Genomic DNA, 19,569 nt, shown 5'->3' on the forward strand with positions numbered 1-19,569 from the left:
AAATCTCTAATAAGTCATTCTCCAACCATTGTAACCATATTGAATTGACTTTTACAGATGGGAACGCATGAAGTATTTGTTCACATGACTTAGGCAATAGTGTAAAATATAATCAAAAAAGACCATCTGGAAACAGTCAACAGTATATGGGTTTTTTTTACAATAAGACTTCCAGTCGTACTTCATGTTCAATAGTAGAATACTTCGAGTCGCTGGAAAATTAAACTGGTCTAGTTGTTGGATACTGTGCCTTTGGACTTTGTGTGAACGAACTGTTTAACCTTATTGCTGTGGGTAGGGGTCATGCTATCACATTTATACAGTTACATTCAAAATTTAATTTTGGAAATTAAGCATCAGGGCTTTTCCAAGATGCACAGTTATCAAATAAAGCATGGCCATTTCTGACAACATGGATTGTAAAAATAAGATGAGGATCCAAAATAGTCTTAATTTAATGTACTCAATCATTATATATATTTTGTTTTTGTTAGTGGTTTTTATGAAATACTACCATTTTCAGTAATTTTGGACTAGAGCAAAGTAAAAAAAAAAGTTGAAGTAGCGGATTTAACTTTATGTTAATTACGTGTCATATTTTGTCTTTACGGTCAGAAATCTTTCTATACCCATAGGATTAATGAATGGAGACAATTTCTGAAATCAAGTTATTCAATAAAAATTTTAAATCTCTTTTAAATGCTTTTTCATTATTTTAATTCATTATAAATCTAGTACATTAGGAAATTTTTTTTCATTTTTGAATTACAACTCTGATCCAATATTTGATAAATATTTTGTACCTTGACCCGTTTTCCTACAGATTCAGCTATGCTTTTTGTACAAGCAGCTCTCTCTTCTCTACTTTCAACCCCCCTTAATCCTTTGTTGGGTAGTGCAATCTTTTTTACTTCTTATGTCCGCCCTGTAAAGTTTTGGGAACGAGATTACAAGTAATAACTTTCATCAGTTTGTGTGTCCTTTTTCAGTCTGTTATAGTACATTCTTTTAGCTGGATTAAACATTGAGAATTTGTAGATAAAAAAGATCTAATATGTCAAAAATGAAATACTTAAAAATTAGGTTATAGTTTTGAAAAAATATAAATTTAGACAAACTATTTACATTCAAAGATGTTTATTACTTGAAAACCCACTAATCCAAGAACTTTTGAAAAGTGGATTTTCCTTCTTCAAGGGAATGGAAGAATGTCCACTTTCTTGAAAGGACTGTGGTTGTTAAGTTTCATTTCTGATTTCTAACTTTTTTGCTGTTGATCCTGTTTGCTTTTGAATATCATGAGTTTTGTGTTACTTGACATTATTCTGTTGGATTCTGTTTACTTGAAATTTTTATGAATTTAAACAGTAATGTAGTCACACAATTCATTTTAGCATTAAAGTAACATAAATATTTGAAAATTTAGGTTATTTTGTATGTTTTATAGTATGTTGATAAATCGAGGTTTAATGGTAAATTTTGTGAAGCAGATTTAATAATTAGTAATAACATACTTTTCACAGTAGAGTGAAAAAGTTTTTTAGGATGTGTCCATTGGATTGTATAAGTAACTTGTGTACTTAGAAAAAATATTGATAAATTTGTTTACTGAATAGATAAAAGATTTGTCCAGTTATAGAGGGTTAATTTCTCTTCATTAGAACCATTTATATATTGCTTTAATGTGAGCCATGATGTCCATGAGCAATATGATCAGTTGTACTACATATCTGATTCGTAAGAATTTCCTAACTACACAGTGTGAAGTTAGATTATGTAGTGCCAAAGGACATAACATTTTGTGATAATCCTCTCAAAATGAAAGAACTCTTGTAACATTATGAAAAAAAGCCTAGTCACTACATTCTGTCACACCAGAAGAAATTTAAAGATTCTGAGGAATGCTCAGAATCTTTAAAGTACTGCAAAACATCATAATAGAACAAGAATTTGAAATTGATTGAAGCTTGCAAGTGAAAAATGTACAAGCTTTTGACCACACCTTGAAATTTGACACTATTTTAATGAGAAAGGTGGATGAAGAAACTGGTATGTAACCATAGCAATCACATTCAAGCATACATATACCATGTCTTCTAATAGCTTGAATGGAACTCTGTGCTTTTGATTCGCATAAATGTGGTCTTGTAAGTGACATTTGCATACCCTGTGTGTCTGTGGAGTGTTAGTCTGTGTGTAATGTTGTCTTTGTCAGAAGCTTGTTTGAAAATAGATTGGAGATTCAGGTAATACTCCATATTACTGGCCATAAGACTATAGGACATTGGTTTTATAAAGAGCAATTAATCCCCAGTGTTAAATAATATGTGTAAAAACTCAAAAGATGAAAAGGTTATTAAAGTGCAGCATGGAGTAAATTAGGAAATGTGATAAAGTTATGTTGATTGGATTAAAAATCTTTTTAATATAATGTACATAATGTAGTAAACTTTAAAAATCATATGCTATTTTTGAAAGTTAAGTAAAGATGATTGAATGTATGTTATTTATGAATAAGTGTGAAACTTTGTTGTGTTATTTTGGGTAGATTTCTTTAATTGACTTAATGTGTTGCGAATGTAACTTGTATCTTTGTTGTTTTATCTCACAGTACTAAACGTGTTGACCACTCAAACACTCGACTGTCATCACAACTCGAGAGAAATCCAGGTACGACTACAAAGGTTTCTTTCACAACAAAAAGAAATAGGTTTTTTTAAGTATGCTATGACACTTCTTAACTACAGTTTGCCTGTGATTATAAGCTAATGTGTGTGTGGCCTTTTATACCTTTTATATGGTAATAACTGGAACTCTCCATATTCATAAAATCAGAAAGTAATATGTGCTGGTGAAACTGAAATGAAAATGTTTTTTGTATTTTTTTTATGAAACTGATTCATAAATGTAAATTACTTTCCTGTACTATTAACAACATGTTATTATAAGGACCAGTCATATAACAGTCACTTTGTCACTTGTGGAATACCTTGTTTAATAGAAAGTATTCCAAATCTCTAATAACTTTTACCGGAAGATTGCTAAAAATCTTTAATAAAAATTATAGTGAGTAATATTTAGTCTCAATTACGAGTATCAGGCAAACCACAAACCAGTCTCTGTGGTTGACATTTAATAATGTAACCCTACATCTCTGTTGTTGAACACCTTGTTTTACTTTTAAAGAAAACAATATCATGAATATTCTTGATGATGAGAACACTTGAAATAAGAGTGTTAATAACCATACCAGCTATTCTAAGATACAACATCATGAATACTTCCTTATGTTCCTCCATGGGACAGTAGTAAGTATTCAGGTTTACTCTACTAAAATCTTGGTGGACATAATATATATCCTGATGTGATTTCCCTGTAAAACCTACACACTCACATGTACTTTTTTACATTTAGTTAGCTATTTTGTTATTGTGATGGTAGAATGGCATCACTGTGACTTTCATACTTTTATCATCATACTTTGATCTTGCTGGCTGTTATAAAAATGTTTCTTACAAATGTTTTTACTCAAATGATGATGTTAGTGTTATATGGTAATACTATAATCTCTATATGATTTCATACATAAACTGAGTTTAATATTTACCGAGAAGTTTGTGACACACGTAAGGGTGAATGAAATGTGCTCAAATCTGAGGAAAATAGGTTAATCCAAGTTTAACAAATGAAGGGCTAGCTAGCTTAACACTCCTACGAAAAGACGTTTCTAGTCCTGATTTCTTCAATGCCGTTCCCCTGGCTGTGGTTTCGCTAGATAGTAGATAGGTACAGTGGGAATCTCGTTAATCCATTCATTAATGGATTTAAATGGCAATTTCATTTAAATACAAAATTATTAGCCTAATATTAATAACCTTTCAAGTTGCTCTGGGGCCTATTAGGCCTCACTTTTCGTAGGAGTGTTAAGCCTCAAAATCATGAAATTTTCAAAGGTTATTAATATGAACTTGAGTTTTCTTGTGGAATTTAGTTGAGCATGATCTTGATCTGATGTTCCTGATACATGACAGATAATTCTTGTAAAATGAGGAAGATACAAAATATCAACACTTGAGTTTTATAACAATTCTGGTTATGTACAATATTAAAGCACATTTTACTGATAAGAGTTGAAACATGGTAGGCATGCTTTAAACTTTCCTTTAACACATCAGATTGTCAGTTTTAAGTTTCCTATATTGATTGATGAATGTGTACAATATTGTTAAATAGATAACACTTCAAGTTACCATTGTTTTGATATCATCATTGATCTTGCTTTTCTATATTGTTATAGTTGCCATCTGATGAAAATCTACATACTGTTACAGATGTGCCAGTTGATGTATCTGTACAATATTGTTACAGATGTGCCAATTGGTTTCTTTATACATATTGTTGTAGTTGTATGAGTTTATGTACATGTACAATATTGTTACGGTTGTTTCAATTTATGTACCTGTAAAATATTGTTACAGATGTACCATCTGTTGAATATGTATTGTATTATTAAGTAAGTTATCAGTAGGAAGTTAGATAAAGCAGTTGATCGACAAATGCTTACAGTGTTGTTGCAGGTGTCCCAGTTGATGAATGTGTACCATGTTGTTGTGTAGGTGCTGATGATAACAACTTGAACTCCATCTTTTATGAACACTTAACAAGATCCCTTCAACACTCTCTTTTTGGAGACCTGGCCCTAGGTCGCTGGGGTGCTGTTTCTCAAGGAGACTGTTTTGTGCTGGCATCGGACAACTTAAACTGTTTAGTGCACATCATAGAGCTAGGTAATGGACTGGTGACCTTCCAGGTACGGGGCTGGAATTTAGAGGTGAGTGCAAACTATGAATTTACTTGAAGTTAAGAAAAAATTAATTCAATTTTCCTGGTATTTTTTTATTGTTTACTCTTCTACCAGATATTGTTGAATGTAATCAAATAACTATCAATGGGTTTGAGATGAAGTTCTCACTGCTAGTGAAATTGTTTTTTGGATAGGCACCTATTGTCAACAGAGGGAAGTAGAAGCTATCAGTGAAGGTGTTGAAGAAGATGAAGGTACGTATTATTTTAAATATGTATATTAGCTGTTATTTAATGATCAACAAAAAATTTCTTTAAAAACTTTATTAAAATTTTTCCTTCATCAGATGGTGGTGTTGATCAATGAAAATAGTTCAGATTTTAAATCCTTGGCTTGAACTGTAGTAAATATATTTATAAGCAGTCCATAATGTAATTTGAAGAAAGGGTGAAGAGCTTATGCTGAAGGCTTAGTGTAAGACTTTGCTTTTAATTACACCTTGTTTTGTTTGTTATATACAGGTTGCTGCTGTTGTGAGCCAGGACACTTACCACACATCCTGTCCATGAATGCAGCATTTAACCTCCGCTGGCTAGCATGGGAAGTATCAGCTACAAAATACGTGCTTGAAGGATACAGTATATCGGAGAACAGTGCTGTTTCCATGTTACAAGTTTTTGATCTACGGAAAGCTCTTATAACTTATTATGTCAAAGTAAGTTATAGACCTTGTGTTACCAATGCTTTGAAAATGTTTTTAATTTTTTAAAATTGTTTGTATTTTATTGTTTAGACTTTTCTGGATATTCTTGTTTGAAGGTAACTAGTGAATGAGACATGTAATTATAAAACTGATTTATATTAGCACAAGTCAAAGTATTGAATATAAATTTGCAGTTAGTAATATTTTAATTACCCTTATTCCAAGATAAAATATCTTTTTAATATGTTTTACTGCTACAAATAGTGATATTGCTAGATACTTCTTTTCAAAGTATAACCATCAGTTTATCTTCTCATATTATACTTTTGTTTTAGGGATCATAATGTGTATATATATATTTTTGTAAGTATTTTTATTGGACAGAAACATTTATATATATGGATATCAAAGTATTATTTGTTCACATTTTATTACTATTTACTATATAGATAATTCTGTCTGTCTTTTATCTGTTACAATATTGTTATATTTATGTCTAATTTTAGAGTATCATTTACTATACCATCACCTCGCCACGCCTTGAAGACTGGCTTCAGTCAGAACTTATACAAGAAGCTCTCAGAAATACTTTGGACAAGAACTATGCTGATCTAGACCCAGTTTTTAATTTGAATATTGATGAAGATTATGATTTCAGAGTTTCTGGCATTTCTCGACACAGCTTTTGTAATGTATACCTTCAGTGGATACTGTTCTGTGCTTCAAAGAAGGAAAAGGTCAGTTTGCTAATAGTCCAGATGTTTTACAATAAATAAAAGAACAGTATTTTGTAAATGGAACCACTGTTTGCCTTAAAAGATTTCTGAAAACCCAAGTGTTTGACACAAGAGTTTATTGCAGTTAAAACATTCTTTCTATAAATTTTCAGAACATTTTGTTTCTTTAAACAAAGTTGTGAAGGATAGACAAGGGTTTTTATCACACATAATTGTAATATATATAGTTAAAAGTATTTTGAGTGAGTTTGTATATTTATTACGACTTTAGGAAGTTCTGACTTTGATCAAGAGGAACTCATTTTAAGACTAATAAAGTTTAGAGATGGCTTGTATGGATAACAAAGAAATCTCAACAGCAAGTTTAACACAATAAGAAATGTATAATATTTCAACAAGGTTTTGTACTTGACAGGAAAACAAAATTTTATCATTATGTCATACATTTTTACTGGGTTAAACTTAGTTTTCTTTTTTGCCCATTCAAACCATCTCTTTGCTTAAAGATCTAAATTTATTTTTATCAGACAAAAGAATAAATCTATTTGTGTATAAGTTTAAATAAGGAGTTTAAATTTTCATGCCAAATGCTCATAAAACCAACTAAAACCAACTAGTACAGCTCTTAATAAATTAAAAAACATTTGGAACAAGTCTGACTTAAAATTGTAGTCTCAAGCTACTTTTGTTTGATGATCTGTTATGTTATATTGTGAAGAATCTTGTAGCCAAAGACAGAAAGAGGAACATAGCATGACTCTGTGGGTTGCATTATTTACTGGTTGTAATATGCTAGCAGTAGATGACCTATTAGACTTTACAGATTCATGTCAAAACTGTGTGTCTGTGTGTGCACATACAGTGGTTTGCAAATTTTAAAGAACATCCCATTAATTTGTTTTACTTACAAAACAAAATCATCTTACTCTTTGTGAAGATACAAAATTCACAGTATTTTGGAACACAATTTGAGAATGAATGGATTATTCATATTTATTTATTTAATTTTCTTATAACATTTTGACCACTTGTGTGGCCATCATCAGGTAACTAAAAAATAAATAAAATAATTGACTCAAAAGTCATATCCCTAAATTTCTGTTAAAATTATTGTGGTTTAAAAAATTGCAAAAAGCATGATATATTTTTGCACTTTATAGATTACTTTAACATGGGGAAGTCAAAGTGAGACAATGAGTCAAAGTCAGAGTTCTGTTCAAAAGTTAATTGTTACTTTAGTATAAATTTGGCATCAAAACATAGTTACTAACTTAAATTTTAATGTCTTGTAAATTATAAGTTCTTAATTTTATAATAAAATATATTTAAAAAATTCTCAATCTTTCCTATTGTGAGAACTGTAACATTTTTGCTCTAGGTCCTCTCTTTAGTCTGTTTACCACTTCTTTGAGAAGTACAGAGTTCAATGTAAAATGCTTATTATAATATTAATAATACTAGATCAAAACGTAATTTTTATAGCTATCAATCCTGTTTATGTACAGAGGCATAAACTAGAAAATCAGACCCACTTGCAATAGCACCTGTTGCATCCCATCTTTCACAAACTGCCAGTGATTCTATTTAACATTTTATGCTATATTATTTATAATTGAAAGAAAGCCAAAGTTTAATCTGTCAAATGATATATTACATTGTTTTCTGTACCAAGAATTAATGAGACTCACATCAAGGGGCTTAGCTGAATTTTTAAAGGCTCTTATAGCATAGTTAAAAAGCCATAAAAATTATGATAGTTACAGGAAACTGTTTGCTTTGTGCATGTTATTATTATGTGTTTTTTGGTACATTATTTAATTTTAATAAAAAGTATTTAATGCAGTAGTACCATTAACATAAAAAAACAACAAGATCCACGTAAATGTTGTATTTCTTGTTTTTCATCTGTATTCTTTATATATTGTTGTAAAAGTAATGAAAATATAAAAAATAGAAACTTTTTAGGTTAAATAAGATAATGAAAAATAATAATTATAATAAAAATTCTTCATGAGATACGCTTGTGAGCAGCTCATACATTTTGTAATTCCATATAGCAGCATAAGGTACAGTTTTAGAGTGATTTACAACTTGTGTGGCAGAATTATTAGTTAGACTTGGTTCAAAGAGAATAAAACAATGAACTATAAATAGAAACAGATCTGTACTGTGATGAGCTTCAAGCTATTTAAGATAAACAACTGTAATTTCCTGTTACAATTTGCAGTCATTATTTAAAGAAAAAAAAAGGTAGATTTATTTTGTTTATTTGTTTACAAGGCTGTCAAATGGACTGAATGTGTACAGTGTTAGGATAAATAGGATAGGGTAAATAACAGATAAAATATAAATTTTTACTAAAAATTTGATATTTATTTAAGAGACTTTAGAAATTGTGCAAATGAAAGTTTACAATTTTCAGATGAAGAAAAGTACTTTTAAACTTAACGAGAAAATTTGCACTCAGAGCAGTCCAAACTTTGACTCCACATGTTCACTGAAAAACATTTAGTGAAAATACCTAATTAAAATTATTATTTTGTATACAAAACGTATGTAAAATTTACTAAAGCTTACAAATTTCATGGAATTAAACAAAACATATTCATTGTTATAGTATGGAAACTATGCTCACTTTGCAGTCATAAACTCTGTTGAACTTACTGAGCCTGTAGTGAGCACAATAGTATGGCAAACATTTAATTAAAGTAAATTTTTAAAGAGAAAAGCAACACCTAGATGATTAAGTGCAGAAGAGGTTTTTAAAGTTCTTCAAGATGTATAACCAAAACGTAAAGCAGTTCAGTATTATTACATGTGGATTCTTTTTAGTTTCTGTACCTGTCATCACCCATGTTTTCTGATGGTATTTATGAATTTATATAATAGTTGATGTTTTTTTGTTTAAAAAAATTACAGCTTTATATAATGTGATATTTGAAAAGTCATATTTGTTAAAGACCTCAGCTATTCACCAAATCCTATAATGTAAAGACAAAGCAAGGGAAGGAGAAAAAATCTCACACTTGCTGAAAGAAATGTTATTTATCTAAATACCTGTGTTCTGTAAAGTTGTTATAAACCTTGATGATGACTTTAACAAAGCATACCACACAGATAAAAATTTAAGAAGTATAGTCTTAAATATAGTCTGAAGAAATGTGACCTTTGGTGAAGAGAAACTGCAAGAAAGACCTTAAAAAGCAAAAATAATATAACAAAGATTATTTTTTTATGAGAGGACATGCATTATTGTCTTTGGAACAGTTGCACAAGTTGTTTTGAACAGATGAATCTAGATTTGAGCTGTTTGATTCCAACTGGTATATACATAACTGTTTACCAAAATGTCAGTGAGAAGGTACAGAAGGGAGTGTCTTGTGCTAAAAGTTCAAACATCCTGGAAGCTTTGTGATGGTTTAAGGCACAATATCTGTAAATGGTGTTGGCATTTTCACAAAATCAACAGCAACATTAATCAGCAAAAATACCACAGTATATTAGTATATCATGCTGTACCTTTTAGAAAGAAGCTCATTGGGTAGAATACCATATTTCAGGAAGATATCAACTCTAAACACACTTCCAAGAAATTTTCAGCATGTTTTACAAAGAAGGAAAGTTCAAGAGATCTCCAGTGAATGGATTGGCCACCACAAACCTAATGGTAACAAATGTAACAAATCTAGGATTTTATGGACTCCATGTTTGACAAGCATATCAGTTGTATGAAACAAAATCTCTAGACAAAAATTTAGAAAATGGAATCAAATTATATCAAAGAACATGTGTAAATATCACAAAAATTCCAGGCTGATGTTGATGCCAAAGGTAGCCAGGCTAAATATTATCATTAAAAAATTAAAAGCATTATTTGAACTAGTTTTTACTAGTTTCGTATAAGAATAATTTGTAATAATGACAAGTCACTAACTATTTGTGTGTAAAGCTAATAAAATGACAATTTTATAGGTGTTTAGTAAATTTATCACTAATGTGTATATATAAAGGAAGATCTTAATTAATTAGAGTAATTAATTGAATATTGTATTTCTTATAATGAAGATACTTGTATAAAAGTTAGTTCTTACACCTGAAGGTGATAACTGGATCAGATAGCTTTAAGTCAAAATCTAACATAAATCTGCACAAAAACATTGTATAATGTGCTCTACTCTATGGCTTTTAAAAAGTTCTCTCTGGTAGCACCGTATACTTAGAAAAGTAGAAATGTATTTTCTAAAGATATTCAGGAACAAGTTAAATAATTAACATATAATTTATATGTGGCAGTATATGGAATTCATTGTTTTTAACAATATAAGTAATTATTAAAAGTATCAAAGACTAGTTATACATTTTGACATTGATGAAATTGGGAAATGTTGATCTGCTATGTCAAAAACAAAGTACCATGCTGGATATCTTCTGTTATTGCATGTCATTGATATTGTGTTTTTGTAAAGTTGATTTGGTACACCAACAACAAAGTATCATATTCTGTTATTACTTAGTATCATTTATTGATATTGTGTGTTTGTAATGTTGCTTTCACACATCACCAACAAAGTATCATACTCCTAGTATAATTTGTCATTGATATTGTGTGTTTATAATGTTGGTTTGATACACCAACAACAAAGTATCATACTTCTAATATCATTTGTCATTGATATTATGTATTTGTAAAATTGCTTTGATACACCAACAACAAAGTATACTTCTAGTATCACTTATTGATATTGTGTTTGATACACCAACAACAAAGTATCATACTTCTAGTATCATTTGTCATTGATACTGTGTATTTGTAATGTATGTTTGATATACTTACAATAAATATGTAATATATGCATTCTAGTATCACTTCTCATTGATAATGTGTGTGTACTTTTAATGTTTACGTGATACACCAACAACAAAGTACCATACTTAATATCTTCTGGTGTCACTTCTCATTTATATCATGTGTGAATTTTTATTTTGGATTTTGTGAAGAGTCATTTGTGATGTAGTAATTACAGGCTGTATGTGGAGAGAAAACATTGAAAGGACCTACTTACACATTTCTATTTGTATGTTACCTTAAGTGTTATTTTTCACTTACCTGGAAACAATATCATTTTGAAAATGAACACATACACCGGTAACTCTAGTTGTATGTTTTGTTCTTCTTTGTTTTTGCAACTATTTTAATTCAGAGAATATTTAAGTAAATAAAAGAATAATATGGCAATGCTTGGAAAAAATTATATAAAAATGTAATCTTTGCAATTTAGGGGATTGAAACATAGTCTAAGAATGTTTACAATAAAGCAGTGTAATCCTGTTTTTGTTAATTTATTACTGATCTTCTACTGTATTTATTTTTTTTATGGTAATAGTAAATCATTCTTTTTCTTGACTGTATTATCATGTGTTAACTTGTATATTTAGGGTCAGGAGCTGGATGTTCGGAAGGATTCTATGATAGTGTCTCTGTGTTTTGCTTTGAGTTTGTTGGGAAGAAGGGCTCTTGGGACTGTATCTCATCACTCGTTTTCAAGGTGAAAGATTTTCAACCATGTTAAAAAAAAAGCATACATTCACACTTTATAAATTAATGTAACCTAGGAAATAACAACATTCAATGTGATACAATACTGTAAGACTATAATTTTATAGAGATATAAGTGAAGTATGTGGTCTCAATACAACAAGTCTTAATAAATGTTTTACTGATTCATTTTGTGTCAGTAATAATGTTACCAAGTCATGTTAACAGTGTATTTTATCTGCAGTGTGGACTTTCTTCTATATGGATTACATGCCTTATTTAAAGGAGATTTTCGTATTACATCTCTGAGAGATGAATGGGTTTTTCAAGACATGGAGCTGTTGAGGAAAGTTGTAGCACCGAGTGTTCGCATGGCTTTGAAACTTCACCAGGTTTGTTGGACAGCAGATTTTTTAAATATTAATCAGTGGTTTAAGAAATGATACCATTTAATTTAAATAAATTTTCAATGGTAAATCTGTGGATATGACATTTAGCATGCAAGTGATGCTTGAATTCTGTTAAAAAGATATTAATAAAACTGACTCTTTCACTAGGTATGTAAATGGTTTTCAGTATCGAGTATTGTAATATAACTTCAATAGAGCCTGCACAGCAAAATATAATTTCTTATAATAATAACTTATCATTCATACATTTAAAACAAAATTTGACCATTTCACCTTGTTAATGCTTTATTTTGGTTTTGTTCAATGTTTATGTCAAGATGAAAAGTGTGGTCCCTTAATGATAATTATGAAGTCATGTGCAGCATTTCATACAAAGAATCATTGACAGTTTTCGTTGGGTTCATTATTCAGAATCCATGTTCCTCCTCACTTCCTCCAGTTTACTCCAGTTTGTGTTGTATTAAAAAGACGTATGATGCATCAAGTTAGTTTAATGAGTGTTTTCATATTCAAATAACACATTTTATCTGTTATGCCTGTTATTTACTTAAAAGCTTGTATGAAGTTTTTATTCATGTTTTTGTCAACTTCTGGACTTCAAGAAAAGCATCATGAAACAGTATGTTTTAAAGGATCATAAAAATGTAACATCTTTTCATACACTTAGTTAAACCTATCTACCATCTTGTTGCAGTAACCCTTGTATACAAACTTTTCCAATAAGCAGTATTTTGTGACACAAATTTCTTTTGTTTATTTTTCAATGTTTCAGTTTTGCATCTTTGTCAACACTTGCATATACTCTATTGCCCAGTTATCTGGTCTGATGGGGAGATGGTATCCTCTTACAGAAGAGTTGCCATATGGTGTACCATGCGTTTTTCCCGTACAGCTTTTGCACATCCTGTATAGTCCAGTTCTATTTATTCATATATTTTTTTTATCCAATTCATTCTTGGTCTCCCATTTTGTTTCTTTCTATTTGTCTTGTCTTCATTAATGTTCTCTGTATTGCCTGCCTTTTGACAATGTTAACATATCTACACTTTCATTGTTTTAATATATTAACTGATATCATTCTGAATACTTCTGTGGCTCAGTCTTTGTGGGATATTCTGAGCATTTTTCTGAACATCCACATTTCAAATACTTTGAATTTCTTCTTCATATTCCCATTGATTGTCCACATTTCACCAGCTTGTATAAAAGTGTACAGTATGTTGCATAAACTGTTATTTCACACCACTTAACCTCGTGTATCATAATAAAAGGTCTGGCTAAGTTCTCTTGCTCCCAGTATTGCATTGTTCTGTTTTCAGTATCTAATTCATTTATTTGTATACATCTTTTTCTGATTAAAATGACTGTGAAGAGTAGACTTTCTGACAGTCTACTTTAACATAGTAAAAACCCCACCTGATTTTACTCTTGAAAGAGAAAGTTAACCTGAGCCAATAATTTTGTCAAAATTAGGATAATATTTAAAGTTTAGTCTTTATTGGTTTAAGTAATATTCATTAGATTTAAATATGTTTTTTTGTAGCTGATTAACTACAACATTTTCATGTTAAAGTAGTATCTTGAGGTAAGAGAATTAAGTCTCTCCCCTGAGATTTTTTTGTGACTTTTCAGGACAGATTTCCTTCTAAGCACAAAATAGTTATACATTATCACAACCTCTGCTGTTGCTGTTAATATTTTCTGCTTTGAATATTGTCTAATGTAATTCATAAGTTACTAAAGAGTGATAACAATAAGAAATTAATTAGTAGTTCTACAGTAACTTTTTAACACTCATCACTCTTAAAATGCTAGTAAAAGAGTAAGGAAAATGTTATTATCAGACATCTTTAAATAGTCATGTTGAGAAGTATTCCCTAGTCTCCATGATGTGCATTAGCAGTAAAGACGTTTGTGCAGTAAACATTGATTTCAGACCCAAACACTGATAGTTTTGGTTTTTTTTCTTTGTCTCACTAGGACCACTTCATGTCAGCAGATGAGTATGAAGAATCGGCCACACTCTATGATGCCATCAGTACATATGAGAAGACACTGGTTATATCGCATGAAGCTGATCCTGCTTGGAGGAATGCTGTTTTGTCAAGTGTTCCATCTTTACTTGCTCTCAGGTGGTGCTATCAAAAGTTTTCTGTGCCCCCTTTTTAAAAGTGTTTTTTTTATTATTTTCACTTGTTGAAAACGTTTCTTCCTTCCTGCTATTTCAGTTAGAGTAACATTCTCAGTTACTTTACTTTTTGTTTAATTAGACTTTAAAATATTTGATTTTAGCTTATGAGATTTTTTGTGTGAGCCTTAGAATTTACTGGATTTATTTTTTCCCACATTTCTGTAACAAATGTTAAATATTTTCAATTACAATTCATCAGACAGTGATACTTGTGATGGTGAGATGTTTAACTGTCTCATGCAGTCAGGCAGATAGTGATACTTACCATTGTGAGATGCTAAACTTTCATGTGCAGTCAAGCAGACAGTGGTACTTAACATGGTGAGAGGCTAAACTGTATACTGCAGTCAGGAATAAAGTGGTACTTACCATGGTGAGATGATAAACTTTTTTATACAGTTGGGCAGATAGTAGAACTTATCATGGTGAGATAATAAATTGTCTAGTGTAGTCTGACATGAGGCAGTACTGTTTCTTAATAAGATTATATCAAGAGAATTGTATCAAAATACATTATAAATTAAAAACTTGCAACAGATTTTAACATATATGAATGTAACTTTCAAAGTAATTCATTCAATACTATCAGTATGTGTATGTTTGTTTTACCATATTTTGTGGCTTATAACATGCATGTTTTGTCAAAAAAAATAATAAAATCAGCATGTACACTATATTTCAAAGGTAAGTGTTCAGCTTATGCACAGCCTAAAACTATTTTGATCAGTATGATACTTTGATCAATTTGTTTCAATTTTTCTCTGTTAATTGGTAAGCAATGGTATAGGACTATTCCTACCATACTTTGGTACATTTTTGAGTTTTGGATTCATGATAATGCTTCTGGCACAATAAATTTTAATAAGGGACATGTTTACACTGTTCATTATAAACTACACATAGTTGACTTCACCAAAACACATGGTAACAAAGCTGCAGAGAGGTAATTTGAGCCACTACCTACTGAGAAAATGAATAAAGCCTGGTGTAAGCAAGTGAACCACAGTTCTCAATTTGTACTCGTGCTTACACAAGCTTGGTTATTCTGTGTTGACAAACACTTTAATGAATGAAGCCATGGCCAAGGCTGCACAAAAAGGGATTGAAGATTTTTCAGCAATCCAAGCTGGCATTACAGATTCATGAAATGACGTGGATTGGCTCTGTGAACCCATACAAGGATCATGTAGAGAATGCCAGATGAATATGAAAGCAAGATCCTAGAAATTCATAAGTTTGTTACCTGCCAGGAAACAAGCAAATTAAGCTAAGCCAAACTGGAAATATGGACAAGGTCCCCCTGACCTTTGACGTTCCTTCGAATAAGACTGTGGACATGCTTGGCACAAAAACCATGACTATAATACATCTTGGAATGAAAAATTTCACTATATAGTAGCTCTGTCATACTGTGCTGATGGAACAAAACTCCCACCACCTCAGATTTTTAAATGAAGAAGTCTGCCAAAGGACAAAATTCCAACATAATCAAACTTTAGCTTGAAAACGTTTGGAAAAGGAGAACAGGTGGTTGATTTAGGAAACAAGTCCTGTTAGTATGAGACCAGTTTAGGGCTTATAAAACTGAGGTAATGAGAAAAGTTCAGTAACTGAAAATGCAGATTGCTGTAATTCCAGAAGGTCTGACATCCCAACTACAATTACTGGATGCCTTGATTAATAAAGCTCCTTGAAGCTTTTTTGAGGGAAAAATGGAATAATTGGATGTGAAGGGTCCACTTCATTTTAAAACTTATTTCAGTAGTTGTGTTATTTATGCACTTTTATCATTAAATATTATCATTTGGGCAGTTAAGTGTTGTTAATTATAGATGTGGATTTTAATAAAATAAATGATGTGTGGTTTATTTTGGTGAAAATATAACTTGGTATTTTGCCTCAAACTTTTTTTTTGAATATGACCTTCAAACGTTTTAGTGTGTCTTATGCACTGGAATATTTTATAAGCTGCAAAATATGGTATTTGTTTTACTGCATCATCAGATGTGCCATTATTTTTTCATTCTTTTCATACTGTTTCTAATTTGAGAAAAGGTTTTGGCTCAGTTTTAAATATTTAACAGCTATCTTACAATACTTTGAAATTATTATGATTATAATAACGTTTTTCTCTATAGGCATGTATTTGATGATGGTGCTGATGAATACAAGATCATAATGTTAAACAAAAGATATCTGAGCTTCAGGGTTATCAAGGTAGGTTGAATGTTAAACAAAATATATCTCAACTTCAGAGTTATCATGGTAGGTTGAATGCACTACAACTAATGTTAAATAAAAGATATTTCAGCTTCAGGGTTATCATGTTAGGTTGAATACACTACAGCTAATGTTAAAAGATATCTCAGCTTCAGGGTTGTCATGTTAGGCTGAATCCACTACAACTAATGTTAAACAAAAGATATCTCAGCTTCAGGGTTGTCAAGGTAGGTTGAAAGCACTACAACAAGCATTAGGGTTATTATAAAAAGTTAGCTGCATTGATGAGTCTCATATAAGTACCTACTTACTATAAGCAGAAATTATTAGACTACCTGGGTTATTTAGGTAAATATGTTTTATTGTATAGTGTTAAGTATTTCAGATTAAAGAGCTTTATGTTAATATCTTGGGCAAATTAATATCTTCAAATATTACATTTCTTTATAATATCGGCCATATAAAACATTAAACGCCATGAAATTAAGTGCTATGTTCAGTATTGTTTAATATCTTTGGGAGAGTTTACCTTTTTTTATTTATTATTTACACCATGAACTAGTTTTTAATTTATTTGAAGGTACCAGGAAAAAAAAAAGATTTTCACTCTTGAAAAGGGGTTTGAATTGTATGATAATAGCTTAGAATGGCTTTTTTAAAAAGTCTTATATCAAATATTGTGTATTTCATAACAGTAATGATAGCCAAAATCTCATAAAATATGTATGACTTTCGTCCTAATTGGCAGGTTATAACTTTCTAATAAGCCTAACTGATACTTACTGATACTGAGCAGAAAGCCTTCTGGCTGTGGAGAAAATTTAGAAGTTGAATAATAACATACTATCTTATAGACTGTTAGGGTGATATATCTTAAGAAAATTAATAGATTAAGACTGCAAAATAATACTGATTTTTGTGATAAGACATTCATGAAGGCAGTTGTAGTTTTACTTTATGTGAATGTTTGTGAACCGTGTTGTGTAACATAGCTAAGTTTTCCATAACCAGTGGGATCTATGATAACACTATGTAACACAAATTTTGTTCCTCCTTGATAGTATGTGTTATTTCTTAATTGTTTATGTTGTAAAAGTACAGAAAATGGCCATTATTTCCTTCAAACTTTGCTTTTGTGAGCTGGATAATGAAATTTAGAAATTAACCTATTTTCTATGTAAAAACAGGCAAATTTGCACATTTTCATTTTCATGTATTTATACTAAAGTTATACAAAAGTGAACAAAAATGTTTAGAAGTGAGTAGTTTTTCGAGATTTGCGACTGTAATGTAAATCACTTTCACGTATCAACCCCCAAGTATTGTCTCCCATCATGTTTGCATTATACTCTCCTTGGTAGTGGCATTCAAAGTCTAGTATATCTTGGTGGAACCGCTCACCTTGTTTCTCTGAGTGTGCTTCCATGTTCTCTTTGAACTCATCAAAATGAGTGTCAAGGATATAGACTCTTAGGGACATCCTGCAGCCCATTTTGCCATAGTTTTTCACTAGAGTCTCAACCAATTCCACATAATTTTAGGCCTTGTGATTGCTCAAGAAGCCTTGAACCACTGTGACAAAGATGCCCCAAACTTGTTTTCCCTTTCTACTGAGCTTTTTGAGGAATTCTGTGCACTCCAGAATTTTCTTTATTTGTGGTCCAATGAAGACACCAGCTTAGGAGAGAAGTCTCGAAGGTACTTGAAGGCTGCAGACTCCTTATCAAGAGCTGCGACAGATTGTTTCATAAGACCCAGTTTTATGTGCAATGGTGGGAGCAACACCTTTTGGAGGTCCACTAGTAGCTCACATTTTACATTGTGCCTCCCCATAGAGAACTCGGTCCATTGTGGCCAGTGCTTCCTGTTGTACTGCACTGCAGTGTCTCTGCTGTCCCAAAGGCAAAGATAACAGGGAAACTTGACAAAGCCTCCTTGGAGACCCATCAGGAATGCCACCAATTTGAAGTCTCCGATAACTTCCAAGCCATGCTCATCATACTTCAAGGCTTTTAGCAAGGTCGTGACACTGTTGTATTCCTCTTTGAGATGCACTGAATGAGCCAGGGGAAGAGATGAATACTTATTCCTGTTATGGAGCAGCACAGCTTGGAGGCTTCTGGATAAGCTATCAATGAAGATGTGCCACTTATTCGAGTTGAAGCAATTCCAGTTGCCTCGCACAGACCACATACATTATAGCAGAAGCAGAGCCCATCTTGACGAGTGAAAAAGCTTGAAAAATGTCGGTGACGCTTTCTCTGACTTGTGACTTGCACACTTTCATCTAACAAATCCCACTCCTTGAGCCTTGTTGTCAAAAGCTCAGCATTTGACTTTCTTAGACCAAGATCTCTGATCAAGTAATTGAGATCTCTTTGGTTGGGGTGGTATGGCTTTCTCTCACTAGCTGCACCTCTGAAATTATAATTTGGATCTTCAATGTCTACTTCCTCTTCTGATTTGCTGCTCTCTTCTGAGGATGGCTGCTTTCTCTCTGGTGGAGTGGGTACAGGGAGCTCAGGGCAGCGTGGCACTGGTGCAATGGATTATGGAAGATCTGGATACATGATAGCAGATGCATTCTTGCCAGCCCGACGTTTGGAAGGGTCCACTATGCAGAAGTAACAATTGCTTGAGTGGTCTGTGGGTTCATGCCAAATTCTTAGAATAGCAAACTTCATGGCTTTCTTTTCCTCTCTGTACCATCTTGCAAAAGAACAAAATGAAATTGTTATTATAAAGAATAAATTTATTTCATCCACAACTAATGTGTAAGAGGTTCATGCAAAATATTTTATATGTGATATTTTTTCTATACTATTGGAAATTAAAAAAATAAAAGATATTTAAATTTTGAAAGGTCTAAAATTTATATAATATAAAATCTTACTATTGAAGCAAGCAAAAATTGTCCGTCTTACCTTCTAAAGTGTTTTTGCAGTGCTCGTAGGTAAAACGAGGTGCC

At 31.4% G+C, this 19,569-nt stretch overlaps 1 protein-coding gene across 1 annotated transcript in view; it reads left to right on the top strand.

The window, feature by feature from the left end:
• The window catches only part of LOC143231014 (pecanex-like protein 3), a 123,446-nt gene that overhangs the window by 94,572 nt on the left and 9,305 nt on the right, over nucleotides 1–19,569 (top strand). The window contains 11 exon segments of the mRNA XM_076465479.1: nucleotides 824–953; nucleotides 2,612–2,670; nucleotides 4,617–4,817; nucleotides 4,820–4,831; nucleotides 4,999–5,058; nucleotides 5,326–5,519; nucleotides 6,014–6,244; nucleotides 11,681–11,790; nucleotides 12,025–12,172; nucleotides 14,171–14,322; nucleotides 16,520–16,598. Of these exon segments, the coding sequence (XP_076321594.1) occupies nucleotides 824–953; nucleotides 2,612–2,670; nucleotides 4,617–4,817; nucleotides 4,820–4,831; nucleotides 4,999–5,058; nucleotides 5,326–5,519; nucleotides 6,014–6,244; nucleotides 11,681–11,790; nucleotides 12,025–12,172; nucleotides 14,171–14,322; nucleotides 16,520–16,598 (1,376 nt within the window).

The sequence above is a fragment of the Tachypleus tridentatus genome, chromosome 10, assembly GCF_004210375.1.
Source record: "Tachypleus tridentatus isolate NWPU-2018 chromosome 10, ASM421037v1, whole genome shotgun sequence".
Taxonomy (NCBI): domain Eukaryota; kingdom Metazoa; phylum Arthropoda; class Merostomata; order Xiphosura; family Limulidae; genus Tachypleus; species Tachypleus tridentatus.